Below are 13350 nucleotides of genomic sequence, written 5' to 3'. Positions count from 1 at the left end.
AAGTTCTCCAGGTGTGGGCCCCAGACCAGCAGCCTCACCATCACCTGGAAACTTTTGTTAGAAATGCAAATTTTGGGCTTCCCTGCAGACCTACTGAGCCAGAAACGGTGGGAAGGGGACCCGACAAGTTCTCCAAGTGATTCTAATGCAAGATCGATTTTGAGAACCACCGAGCATGAAGTTTCTGCCCAAGTAAGAAATCTATTCATGGTTAAAGGAATTACAATTTTTTTCACAAACAACCTTAGAAGTGATTTTAATGTAACATTTCAAGTGAAATACCTCTGACATATACTTGGAGTTAGAACATTAATATTCTGCACATTAAATTCTTTAAAATTTAGAACTTCACAGTTTCTCCTCAGAACTCTTACCCATCATTTATATATTTGTCTTAGTTGCACATGCAGCATGGAGAGAAAACAAAAGAAGTTATGAGATGAAAACTGTACAGCACTTTGGAAAAAAATAAAGATGGGAGAGAAAAAGAATGTCTACAGGAAAATGCACCATGTTTCACTAAATCTCATATGCCATTAATGTACACCAATTTATGTACTATTAAGAAAAGAAAAACTCATGATACACTATCAAGACACACTATTTACAAGGCCAATCCCAATTGCAGTGTTAAGCTAGAAAAAAAAGTGACTCTTAAAATCAATGAAATATGGTATACGTAAATGTAAAGGCAATGTGTGTGAAACCAAATGCACGTGGAAAACAAGTATTTTTGAATTATCATGAGCAACAGAGAAGGGCGAACCCCAGAGTTTGGTGTAATTTTATTCTTCTAAGAATGACACTACAGAGGACTTTAAAAATGTGACAGGGAAGAAAAACAGATGACTAAAACTCACTAGACTTTTACAGCAATTTTAAGATACGCTAAAGCTTTCACAAAGTTGGGTCCGTTTTTGAATACTCACCTTCGAAATACAATTTATCCTCGGTTTTCCTTGAGGTTTTAATCCAATTATCTAAGGTGAAGAAATACAGATTACTCGAAACATCACAAATGTATACAACATAACCCTCTCCTCTGTTGCTGGGGACCAGGTGGGAGGGCTGGGATGAACACTGACTCCATATTAAAATCCCAATACATCTGTCTTTTACTTTAATTTTATTTTAGAGGATTAGAACAGACTTTTCAATATAATAATATTACCAATTAGCTATTTTATTACTGTACTGGGACAATTTAGAAGATAAATCAGTTACCAAAGAACTGACCAAAACCCAGTATCACACTCTGCTACCCTTAAAACAAGAAGTGAACAGAAACCTTTAAATTTCATTATTTATATGAACAAATCATTAATGGAAATAAGAAGAACCGCAGAGGCATAATAATAATAAACTGTTCTTCATGAAAATATATTAGGTCACAATCCCTAACATGTGTTTCCATAGGGTTTCCACAGAGCCGTACCATATTTCACATCTATCTGTTCCACAAAACGCAGACACTGGGAAGAATTCCATTTTAAGACGCTCACAGCAACATTCAGCTCTATGTCATGAGGCTACTTCCATGGATGTGATTAATTAAACTAACTCTGTGTGAACGGTAACATATTTCTCCACCTATTTCTGAGAGGATTTTCTGGTGTTTTGAATTTATATGCATTTTACATGTGAATGTCTGTAAACTGTAACTATTTCTCCCAAAAGACAAGCATTGTTGCAACCTAAATAATAGTATCCACAGCAATTAACTGCCCTTGCCCATGTAATGACTGGAACAAATTACACTGGGGGTGAATCCCTGCCACGCCCGGTCTGCACACCTCGTTACTGACCCCTGTGTGCACCTGACCCTTCCTTTCTGTTGCACCCTGCAGGGCCACACCCCTATCGGCAAGTGGAATCTCAGACCCTCACCGTTCACACAGGACATATCACAAAAGAAAGTAAACTCAGAGGCTAGTCCTGTGGGAGAGAGAACTAGAACAACTCCTCTTGGCTTTGTTTCGGGATTGGATTTTCCAGCATGCAGATGCTGTGAAGCTACTTCTAGGAGGCTGGGGTTACACAAGGCAGCCCTGTAAAGTGAAGACATGTAATTCATCTGACAAGATAAATTAGCTCGTTTCACATTACTTATGGCCTTAATTCTTACTAAAGTCTTGCTGAAACACCTGACTAACCATTTACTGAGCGCCTACTACGTGTCAGGCAATGTTGGAGAATGATTTCTAGATTGCTATGGGATCATCAGGAAAAAAAATCACTGGCCTTGCGGGGGGGGAAGGAAGGAGAGGCTGGAGGGGAGCCAGTCCGGGCGCCTCAGGGTCCAGCTGGCTCTCTCCCTACAGGGAAACGCCTTATCTAGCAGTGCCAACATCGGAAGACTCAACTTTTACTTTTATTGGGGATGGCAGTAGCAATGTGCTTATCAATGGTGATTTCAGTGATACGTGGACTCGTGATCTTGAGCAGTCTACACCTGTTTAAGAAACTGCCTTTTTTCTAAGTAAATCACCAGTAATAACCTCACTCTCAAAGGAGACCTCGCAGGCCTCAACAGGATAAGTGCATCAGGACAGAGCTCTGCACTACGACACTTAGACAGCAGCAAGGCACAGGGGCTAAGGATCACTGTCCCTAGCATCTTCCTTTGCACAAGGACCCCATGCCATTATTACTAATGCAGGGAGAACATTAGCTCCTTAATTTGCTAACGGCCATACAATTCAGGCACCTCTTCTGTAAAACAGAGTAAAATGCTGCTACTTTGGCTACAACTGCAACATCCCACTGAGCTCATTCCAATGCCATTTTATTTGCATTTCTACTATTTAATTATTTATATTATTAAACTAGGTTTTGCTACTAAATATTCAGAAGAAGTTAAATAAGCCAAAACTTTATAAAGTTGCCATGGAATTTTAAATTATTTTATGACGTAGGACTCTAAGATGAGCACTGTGCACTAATAAGGCCACGCTTTGGGCATGACAACCAGAACACCTGCTCCTTGAAGCAGGAATCTTCCGTAAACGCACGCAGCTACGTCCAAAAGGGAAAAGCTGAAGCTGTTTTACTCCAATCATTAATCTATGATAAATTTATGAACCAATCTTGTTTTACTCTGTATTAATTTTCCAAAGGTCAATTAATATCACTGCTAGCCTTCTATGTGAGCTACCTGCAAATGAGATAACATCTAATAAATAGTTGCCTACTTCTTAATAGATGATATTAGAAAAAAGCAGTGGCAGAAGTAAAATATGTACATACCCTGTTCATTTTCACAAGAATACAAGGGTTTCCTGTGGAGTAGCCAAACTCGGGGTCCTCCACACCACTGCATCCTTTAAGGGAAACGACAGGAAACTGGCACGCAGTATAAGTCGGCCCCTTCTGTTCACGAAGGGCTCCATCGGGACAGGCTGTGAGATTCTTCTGTTCTTCTAAATCATATGCTAAAAAGGAAATGTGTATGTGTGCAGAGATCAGCCAAAAAAGATCTTTAAGACAATCAGGAATAGATCATCCTTTGATCAACATTCTCCAAAGACAAAAACAGCAATGCTAATTACCAGACAATTTTTTCAGAAAGAATATTAAGTTTGTTCCTTTAACTTTTAACACCTATCTAGTGCTCTTGAGTTTACTGCATTTCAACAGTGATATAAACTAGATTACAGATCATTCTCTTCTGTCACCATCAGGTGGCGTCAGCCACGGCTATGGCATTATCTGCATGCCCTCCATGCTCTCGCCCCGTAGCTCCAACAGTGAGGACCCGAAGAGGCGCTGCTGCTGCTGCTGCCGTGCAGGGCTGACAGCGGAGCAGGAACATCGGCGGTCGAGTCTACGATCCTCACTGCAGGGCCTGGCGATACTCGATACTCGGCGCTCCAGCAGCCCGGGCCGAGGGGACTGCAGCAGAGCCGAGTGATGAGGGGGACATGGGAGTTACTGCCGGCAGAGATGGAGGTGTAACCAGACAGTTGCCAAAGTGATAAAGAGTGAAATGGTTACAACTTGGCGGAGGGGAAGAAAGGAGAGGGAGAAACACACTACGGTTTCCGAGTGTTTGCTCTGCATTGGCCCAGGGTCAGGTTAAATCGGGACAATAGTGAGCACGCCCTCAACAGGTTCACTCACGAGAAAGACACTAGCCAACGGCTAAGACACGGTGGGACAGTGCCTTGGTAAGAGCACTGGTGTGTGGGTGGAACTGGTACCGGAAAAGGGCTGCCTAAAGTGAATTCAACCAAAACAGGAACCAGATTTCAAAGTAAATGCATTTAAAAGGAAGCGTGGATCTTCACCTTGAGAAAAATATTCAGTCAAAATTTTTGGTTTCATTTTATATTCAGCAAAAATTAGGATATCATGGGAACTATGTACTCATTTAAAAGAATGGTTCAGGCATTTTTAGGGGTAAACTTTTTCAACAAAACAGTACCATACAACATTTTTCACTTCCTTTTTGACTTTGGTGGCACAATCACAAAAATCATTTTGCAAGAAATATTCAAGGCCTTCACCAATTTTCCCAAGGGGTTCTACTGCATATACTCTGTTGGTCTAGGCCAGTTCATCAGTGACCATTTCTGTATTACGCCAACTTCCACTTCTACGCAATATCATGGTAAGTACCAAGAATCAGAACACGAATGGTCAGATGATGAAGACCCCCTGTCCAGAGCATCATGGGAATACAGAAAGGTCACCCATCTCAGACAGGGTGACCAAAGAACCCCACACACCTGAGGAAAGACAGAAAAGGAAAAAGACAGGGCAAGATTAACAGAAAAAAAGACCCAAAAGGAAAGACACATCGTGAACAAAACAAACTTTAAATTCTAATTAGTATCCACCATAGGAAAAAAACAGAGAAGATGTATCTTTTAACCAGAGACTATATCTTTTACACACGAGAAAGGTATTCCTAAAAATCAACAATGACAACTGAAAGTCAAAAGAAAAACAGTTGAACATTAAAGAATTAAAGTAAACCTCCCCAGAAAGTACAATAAAGTAAAAAGAGAAAATGAGAAAAAAATAAGAGATCTAAGCTCTAGAAAGAGAAAAGGAAAACGGAGTTGACAAAATTATCAACATAGTAACAAGATAATTTCCCTGAACTGGAGAACCTAAGTCTTCATCCTCAGAAACCCCATCTAGTTCCCAGTCAAGTGACATTTTAGAAACTGAAACTAAGAAACAGAAATTTTAGAACCCATAGGAAACACATTTAAAAACCAAAAACCAACCTTGCAGAGGAGAAAAAGGCAAATACAAAGGAATGAAAATTTTATATACAGCTAAACTATCAACTACAAAAACAGAATTAGGTCATTTTCAGAAATGAAAGGACTCAAAATTTACATTTCATGTATATTTTCTTATAAAGTTACTTGAGAATATACTCCATCAAAACTAGGGAGTTAATTAAGAAAAAAGTCAGAAGCCTAGGGGCTGGCCTGGTGGTGTAGTGGTTAAGTTCACACGCTCAACTTTGGTGCCCGAGGGTTCACAGGTTCAGATCCCAGGCATGGACCTGGCACTGCTTGTCAAGCCACACTGTGGCGGTGTCCCACATAAAAGAGAGGAAGATTGCCACAGATGTCAGCTCAGTGACAATCTTCCTCAAGCAAAAAGAGGAAGATTGGCGAGAGATGTTAGCTCAGAGCCAATCTTCCTCAAAATAAAATTAAACAAACAAATAAATAAAAGAAAAAAGTCAGGAACCAAGAAACAGTGAATCCAACTAAAGAAAGTGATGAAGAGAAGCTTCAAGCCAGCCCTGATGGCCTAGTGGGTAAAGTCAAGCGCTCTCACCACATCGGTGGCCCAGGTTAGTTTCCTGGTCACAAAACCACACCACCCGTCTGTCAGTAGCCATGCTGTGGTGGCAGCTCACACAGAAGAACTAGAAAGATTTACAAGTAGGATATTCAGCCAGGTACTGGGGCTTTGGGAAGGAGGCGAAAAAAGTCTCAAAATGGGAGCTGGGTGGTAAAGGCCTAAGAAGTGACCAGTACAGACTACAGCTGGAGGGAAGAGCTCTAGGAAGGAGTTTCCCACAAAAAAGGGACAAGAGAATACTTCAAACGATAGTATACAAATAAGGGAGTCAGAAGAGTGTGTCTATAAATGAGACTAGGGATAAAAAGGCCACCAATAATGAAACAAAAAATAGTTAATTCAATTACTATTGAACTGAGAAGGGGGTAAAGTCTGAGGCATGAGAGCTAAATCCTCATCTATTGGGGCAGGAAGTAAAGCCAATGTATAAAAGTGCTAAGTCAAGAACCAGCAGAAAAGTATAATATCTAGAGATACAGAAGAAAAACACCATAAGAAAAACTTCAAAAGCACAATGTGATTTCCTATTGAAAATGTATCCAGAATCAGACTATTTCTCACAGCCTCCCTTGCCAAGCTGCCATTCTACTCATCTGGATGACTGTAACAGCCTCCCCACTAGCTCTCCCTACACCCCATAGTCTAAAGAAGGTGGCCCTCAAAAAACATGTTGAATAAATTAACAGGACTGCAGATAGAAAGGAGGAGGGCAGAAAACTACTGTTTTCCTTATAGACTTTTCTTTACTATTTTTTTTTAAAAGATTGGCACCTGAGCTAACATCTGTTGCCAATCTTTTAAATCTTTTTTCTTCTTCTTCTTCTCCCCATAGCCCCCCAGTATCCAGTTGTGTATTCTAGTTGTAGGTCCTTCTGGCTGTGACATGGGATGCTGCCTCATCACGGCCTGATGAGCGGTGCCATGTCCCAGGCTGCCAAAGCGGAACACATGCACTCAACTACTTGGCCACGGACTGGCCCCTTTACTATTTGATTGTTAAACCAAGGATTATACGTTCACAAATCATCTTTAAATTATTTAAATAATAAGTATATATAAACTATTAAGGGAAAGAGCCTTAGGAAGATAGCTAGTAGATGATGTAGGATCAAAAGAGGTTTCTTGGTTTTGTTTTGGCCCTGATTGGCCCTGAACTAACATCTGTGCCAATCGTCCTCTATTTCATGTGGGATGCTGCCACAGTGTGGCTTGATGTGAGTGCTAGGTCTGTGCCCGGGATTGGAACCTGTGAACCTGGGTCCACCGAAGTGGAGCGCACAAACTTAACTACTACACCACCAGGCCAGCCCCCAAACAGGTTTCTGATTGAAGACAGGAGGGAACTGAGAATTTCCACCTGCTGACAGGAAGGATCCAGTAAAGAGAGAGACTACTTCTTTCCTAGGTGGCTGTCAAAGATGGTGGAGGGGCAGGTCCTGGTTCTAGATGGCTGAGGCCTTCTCTGGGGCCACGTGGCAGTCACTGTACCCAAGCAAGGGCTGCTGGACCAGAGGTGGTGGTTGTGCAATGTGAGGGCACCAACATTTCTGGCAATTTCTACAGAAACAAGTTGAAGCACCTGGCTTTCCTCCAAAAGCAGATGGACACAACCCATCCCGTGGCTCCTACCACTTCCGAGGCCCCAGCTGTATCTCTTGGCGAACCATGCGAGGCACACTGCCCCACAGGCACAAGTGAGGTCACACGGCCCAGGACCTCCCCAAGGTACCTGATGGCATCCCACCACCCTACAACAAGAAAGAGCGAATGGTGGCTCCCACTGCCCTCAAGGTTGTATGTCTGAAGCCTGCACGAAAGCCTGCCTCCCTGGGGCACCTGGCTCTTGAGGTGGGCTGGAAGCACCAGGCAGTTACAGCCACTCAGAGGAGAAGAGGAAGGAGGAGGCCAAGATCCATTACCAGAAGAAATAACAGCTCATCAGACCATGGAAACAGGCTGAAGAGAACATGGAGAGGAAAACTGACAAATACAGAGGTCAAGATCCACGGACTCCTGGTCTGAACCCAATAAAATTAAGTGCTAATTCCTCAAAATAAAAAAAAATAAAAAGAGAGGGAGAGCCTAAATATACATGAGAAGGGGTAGTCAATAGCGTGATGTTCCCGAGACAGTGAGAGGGGACGAGCACCAAAGCACAGAGGCACAGGTGGCCTGAGATGAAAGAAGGGCAGCCCCCCATCACAAACAAAATGGCTGTAACCATAGGTTTGTTTACTGGTAACAGGGAAACCAGGGAAGTTCCCATACGAATGCGTTTATTTATATCTTTTGAAGCAGGACACCAGGTTATATGAACTAAGTGAGCTACAGGGGAAAAGGTCAGGGTTTAGAAGTTTGAGGGTGGAAATACTCCCTTCCAAGAACTATCCAGAGAAATTCAGCAGGACTGCTGGGCAGGAGAGCAGGTCCCTTCGAGGGAGGTGATAGGCACTCATGGAGCGAGTCAGTCCTGCTGCAAGTCTTCCTTCAGCAGCACCCAGCTGATGGGGGGGGGGGGGGCAGGTTCCCAGCAGGAGCTTCATCCATTTGCAAGTTTACGACAGAGACTGAGAGGCAAGGGATTTTAGAGTGCTGGCAAGAGTGAAAATGAAATGGAAACCGTGGAAGTAATACGCTTGCTAAGAAGGGAAGTTAGGGGCGAGGGCTTGGATAAGATGAAAGGGTCAGGGAACCGGAAGTCCCGATGAGGTGGAAGAATAGTGAGGGAAAGTCAAACAAGCAAATTAGAGGGACAGAAGGTTGTGCAAGGAAAGGCTCAAACAATGAGTTTGGCAATGGAGGCCTACGCGTTCTCAGGAGCAAGTGCAGGTACAGGTACGTGTGGCTGAGGAAGCAGTGAGGAAGTGATCAAAAACCAGAGGTCAGCACACTGGACGATCATTCCTGGGAATGGTAATACCCCAGAGTTAGGCCAAGCAAAAGAGGAGAAAAGGCTGGGCTAGGATGGTTCTTAGAAAGCATTACAAATTGGTAACTCTGAAAAACTCACAACTGATACATACATTTTTTTAAGCAATAAATACCATTCCTCGCCCCCCACCCTGCCCCTGCCAAGCACTACACTGGATCCAAAAGATCCAAACACCTAGAGGCATCATTTCATATAGTATAGTTTTGCTCTATTAGCCAAATATGTTTCATTTTCATGCAGATACAAATGTTACGTCTCAACGAACTTACTCATGTACTTATTACAGGACAGAAAGAAAAGTCAAATCACGCCCACTAGCCTCTGTCTGCCCAGAAGTTAGAACATTCTCACGATCAACCATAAAATCTACTTACAAGTCCTCTCAGCTGTGTTTAACGGAACAAAAGAAAGGTAAAACATACTCACAGAATGGTGTTTCTAAAAGTCATCCTAATTTGGTCCTGGTTTTTCTAATAACTAAAATCTTTTACCTTACTCTGAGAAAACACACTTACACTTTAGAAATTTGGTGAGATCGTCTACGTATCCTCTATAGGACTCTGGATCAGACACACGGAATGAATAGTCCAACGCAGTCACTGGTTTCGGAAAAACCATAAGCCCTATAAAGAGATAAAAGAAAAAGGAGAAATTAACTGTAGCAAATTCCCTTCTCTCCTTCCTTCTCCTTCCTCATCTCTGAAAGGCAGATCTCAGTAAATTACATGGAAAGTTGTATTCACAGGGATGCCGAAATGATCAGAACTTCCCACTTCTGATTGTGAAGGCACATCCAAAACGAAAGAGAATCCCCAATCTTCAAAATCACCGCATGCATGACCAGTCAGAAACCTCCCCTGAGTATCGACAGTTAATTAGAAGCGCTCGGTTCCCGACTTAAAAAGATGCAAGTTTTACTTCGTACTTTCCAGAATCATTTTTCTAGCAAATATGGTTAGATTTTGCCAATCTGCTATTAACAGAGGGAGAAAAATTATAGCAAATCAAAGTCTAAAAGCACGTTATCATTCAAATTATAACTGTATGGAAACATTCACAAAGTAAGCCTACCTTATTCAATGAAAGAGGCCTAGACAATTTCGACTCTATGGTTAAATATTCTTCCTTCAATAATAAACACTGCTCTATAATAAAATGTGATTTTTCACATACTGCATTTGGAGTATGACCACCAACAATTTCACACCAGGAGTCAACACTCATGTATACAGAACATGTTGTGTGAGTTAGTTAACAGAAACCACTAGCATATTTATCTGTATGAAACATAATCTGGCTTCCAACTTTAATATATGCTTTCCTTGTTTAAAAAGCATTGGATCTAGATTATTAATTCAGCCTTGCATAGAGGCTTAAAAACAATCCTAAAATTCTCAATAGTCTCTAAACCTTTTCCATATCAAAGTTATCAGAGATGATATGCCTTGCATTGAACTTGAAAATAGACAAATATAAGTGTTTTAGTTTTCATTAAAATCGCTGCTCACAGACATCTAATTTTTTTTCAATCAGATCCAGTTTCTTTCAAACCCAAGACCTGCCCATGTTGATCTGCATGGCTCCTGAGTTAAACTAAATCCCATGCTACCCCAATATGATGAAAAAATGTTCCTAAATGGCAGGGCACATCTTATTCTACATGCAGCACAAGACAGCCCCCGATTATACTCCCCATTCAGGCATATCAATACAACAGCTCACTGGGATTAGCCCATATGAGGAGCCCATTCTTCCTTACCACTCTACCCACTGCAAAATCAAGCAATAGCAGGGGCCAGCCCAGTGGCATAGGAATTAAGCATGTGCTCTACTCCAGTGGCCCGGGGTTCACAGGTTTGGATCCCAGGCACAGACCTACACACTGCTCATCAAGCCATGCTGTAGCAGTGTCCCACGTATAAAACAGAGGAAGACTGGCAACAGATGATAACTCAGGGCCAATCTTCCTCATGCAAAGAAAGAGAGAGAGAGAGAAAACAACAATAGTAACCTTATGATTTTTAATAAAAGTATTTAACGTAGGAATAAAGCCTCCAACCATCTGTCTATGTCTGAAATTGTTTAAGGTTTTTTTTTTTTTTTTTAAAGACTGGCATCTGAGCTAACATCTGTTGCCAATCTTCTTTTCTTTTAAATTTCTGTTTCTTCTTCTCCCCAAAGCCCCCCTGGTACCAGCTCCCTGGTACATAGTTGTGTATTTTTAGTTATAGGTCCTTCTGGCTCTGCTATGTGGGATGCCGCCTCAGCATGGCTTCATGAGCGGTGCTAGGTCCCTGCTCAGGATCTGAATTGGTGAAACCCTGGCTGACAAAGGGAGCGTGCAAACGTAACCACTTGGCAACGGGGCCCACACCTGTTTTTAAAGTTTTATAGCGGAAATAAGACATAATATTCTGCAAGTAAAAAAAGTAACAGAATCAAGGCAGCATGGATATTACTGTACGAAAACACCCAACTTTAAAGAAAACCCAACATAAAACATCCAAATTTCTAAACTGAAGCAATTTTAGAGAAAAACATGAATATATCTGTGCTTTTTAAAAAGATTCCATTCCTTTACATGACTAATTTCTAAACGATTCAATTTGCAAAAGCTTTGTATTAAAACCTGAACGTATAAAACTGAATTTCTGATCCGGTCGCTTCCTAGATCTCGCCTAGCAGTGCTCTTGGAGCCCTAGTACCTGCTATTTCATAGCCTGTCTGAAACTCTCACGTAAGAAAACTATGGCAGGAATGAGCATCACGGCTGCACTGCTGACACAATACACTCAATTCCTCCAAATTAAGTCTGGGCTTTCCCCAAAACCGAGAACAGCAATAGAATGTGAATGCTACAATAACTCTCATCTCCTTCCAGTTTATACCACTGAGGCACAAGAGCGTGTGCACACGCGTGTGTGTGCGTGCATGCTTGTAGGGGTGTGGATGGGCAGTATGTGCTTATGCTATATGGATGTACATGTTAATATACATATCAATTTCAGACTAGCATTTATCTTAAGGGTACAAATATATTGTGGAAATGATGTCATTTAAAATTAAAACTAATATGGTCATTTTAAAAGAAAAACCTGAGAAAACACAAGTAGAAAGAAAAGATTACCCATAATCCCTTTAGGAAGAGAAATTCACATTTAACAAACTAATGTATATTCATCTAGTATTATATACATGTGTGTGCATACATGTCTATATATATTTATTTAAACTAATGATAGGATTTTTAAGTACTACAATACACTTGGTAAATAATTTTAAGGAACTCAGTTTAAAATTGTGTACTTAAATACATGGAACACATTTTAATTCTTACGTTATTCATGCAATTATAAACAGAGTTGATTATTTCTGAAATAGATCAGATCATGTCTAATGGTAATAACATCACAAAACTTAGGCAGCAAGGAAAACAATTATCAAGGCAGGCCCCGTGGCCGAGAGGTTAAGTTCGTGCCCTCTGCTTTGGCGGCCCAGGGTTTCGCCGGTTCAGATCCTGGGCCCGGACATGGGACCGCTCATCAGGCCATGCCGAGGTGGCATCCCACATGCCACAACTGGAAGGACCCACAACTAAAAATACACAACTATGTACCAGGGAGCTTTGGGGAGAAAAAGGAAAAATAAAATCTTTTAAAAAAAAAAAAAGAAAGAAAAACAATTATCTTAGAATTAGTCTGGGTAGAAACAATACAGAGCCACAATGAAACAAAAGACGAGGGAAAAATCAGCATGTAGCCAGTCTCTGATACTTGGTCAAACACTAAAAGTTACTCCTGAAGCTTAGACAAATATTAACTGCAAACAAAGGAAAAGCCATTAGAACAAACTGTTCTAAGAAAAACGGTTGGGGAAATTGGTGCAGTTTGGCTGCTGATGCGGCTCCCAAGTCCTCAGGCTTGGCACGCCTGATACCTGGGACTGGATGACTCTTTGTTGCAGGGACTTGTCCTGAGCACTGCAGGATGCTCAGCAACATCCCTGACCTCTCCTCACAGTAGCTCCTCTCCAGTTGTAACCAAAAACGGCTCCAGACACTGCTGAATAGCCCCTGGGGGACATGTCACCGCTGGGTGAGAACCACTGCTCCAGAAAGAAACCCCTGCTCCACCCCCACCTTCCCTGGCCTGCCTCCCACTCTGCCTGCTAGCCAGTCCCACTCCTCCAGGGAGAGCCCTCCCCTCTCTAGCATCTCGACAAGCCGTTCCCATTTCGGGAATTATATACACTGGGGTTCTGCACATTACTGTTATCTGACTTGTACAAAAACTGCCAGCACTGTGAGGACAAGGGCCTTGTCCAATAATGAAGGCAGAGCTGGCATTCAAAGACTGACTGTTTAAAAAGAATATAATCAGGAGGTAGAAAATGATTTAAACAAGTGTTTCAGTTAAGATTTTTCTGTACTAAAGTATATTCTCCAGTGTCCTGAAGATATTTTTTTTCCTTAAGACAATCAATAGAGAAGAATTAAACATACTAAGAATATACTCACTTTATTCTCTATTGACAGATCATTATTTAATACCTTACCACTTCCATACTAAGCAATTAAAACCACAAAGCAT

At 41.6% G+C, this 13350-nt stretch overlaps 1 protein-coding gene and 1 pseudogene across 1 annotated transcript in view; one reads left to right on the top strand and one right to left on the bottom strand.

The window, feature by feature from the left end:
- ATP1B3 (ATPase Na+/K+ transporting subunit beta 3) overlaps positions 1–13350 on the bottom strand; it is a 40830-nt gene that overhangs the window by 6595 nt on the left and 20885 nt on the right. The window contains exons 3-5 of the mRNA XM_070576211.1: positions 9277–9384; positions 3247–3431; positions 930–980 (exon numbers count right to left, since the gene is read on the bottom strand). Of these exons, the coding sequence (XP_070432312.1) occupies positions 930–980; positions 3247–3431; positions 9277–9384 (344 nt within the window). The remainder of the gene's footprint in view (positions 1–929; positions 981–3246; positions 3432–9276; positions 9385–13350) is intronic.
- On the top strand, positions 7248–8010 carry LOC103557011 (large ribosomal subunit protein uL13 pseudogene; annotated as a pseudogene).

The sequence above is a fragment of the Equus przewalskii genome, chromosome 15 (assembly GCF_037783145.1).
Source record: "Equus przewalskii isolate Varuska chromosome 15, EquPr2, whole genome shotgun sequence".
Lineage (NCBI taxonomy): Eukaryota > Metazoa > Chordata > Mammalia > Perissodactyla > Equidae > Equus > Equus przewalskii.
Note: the sequence above shows the minus strand (reverse complement) of the source record. Positions and strands in the feature narration are given on the sequence as shown.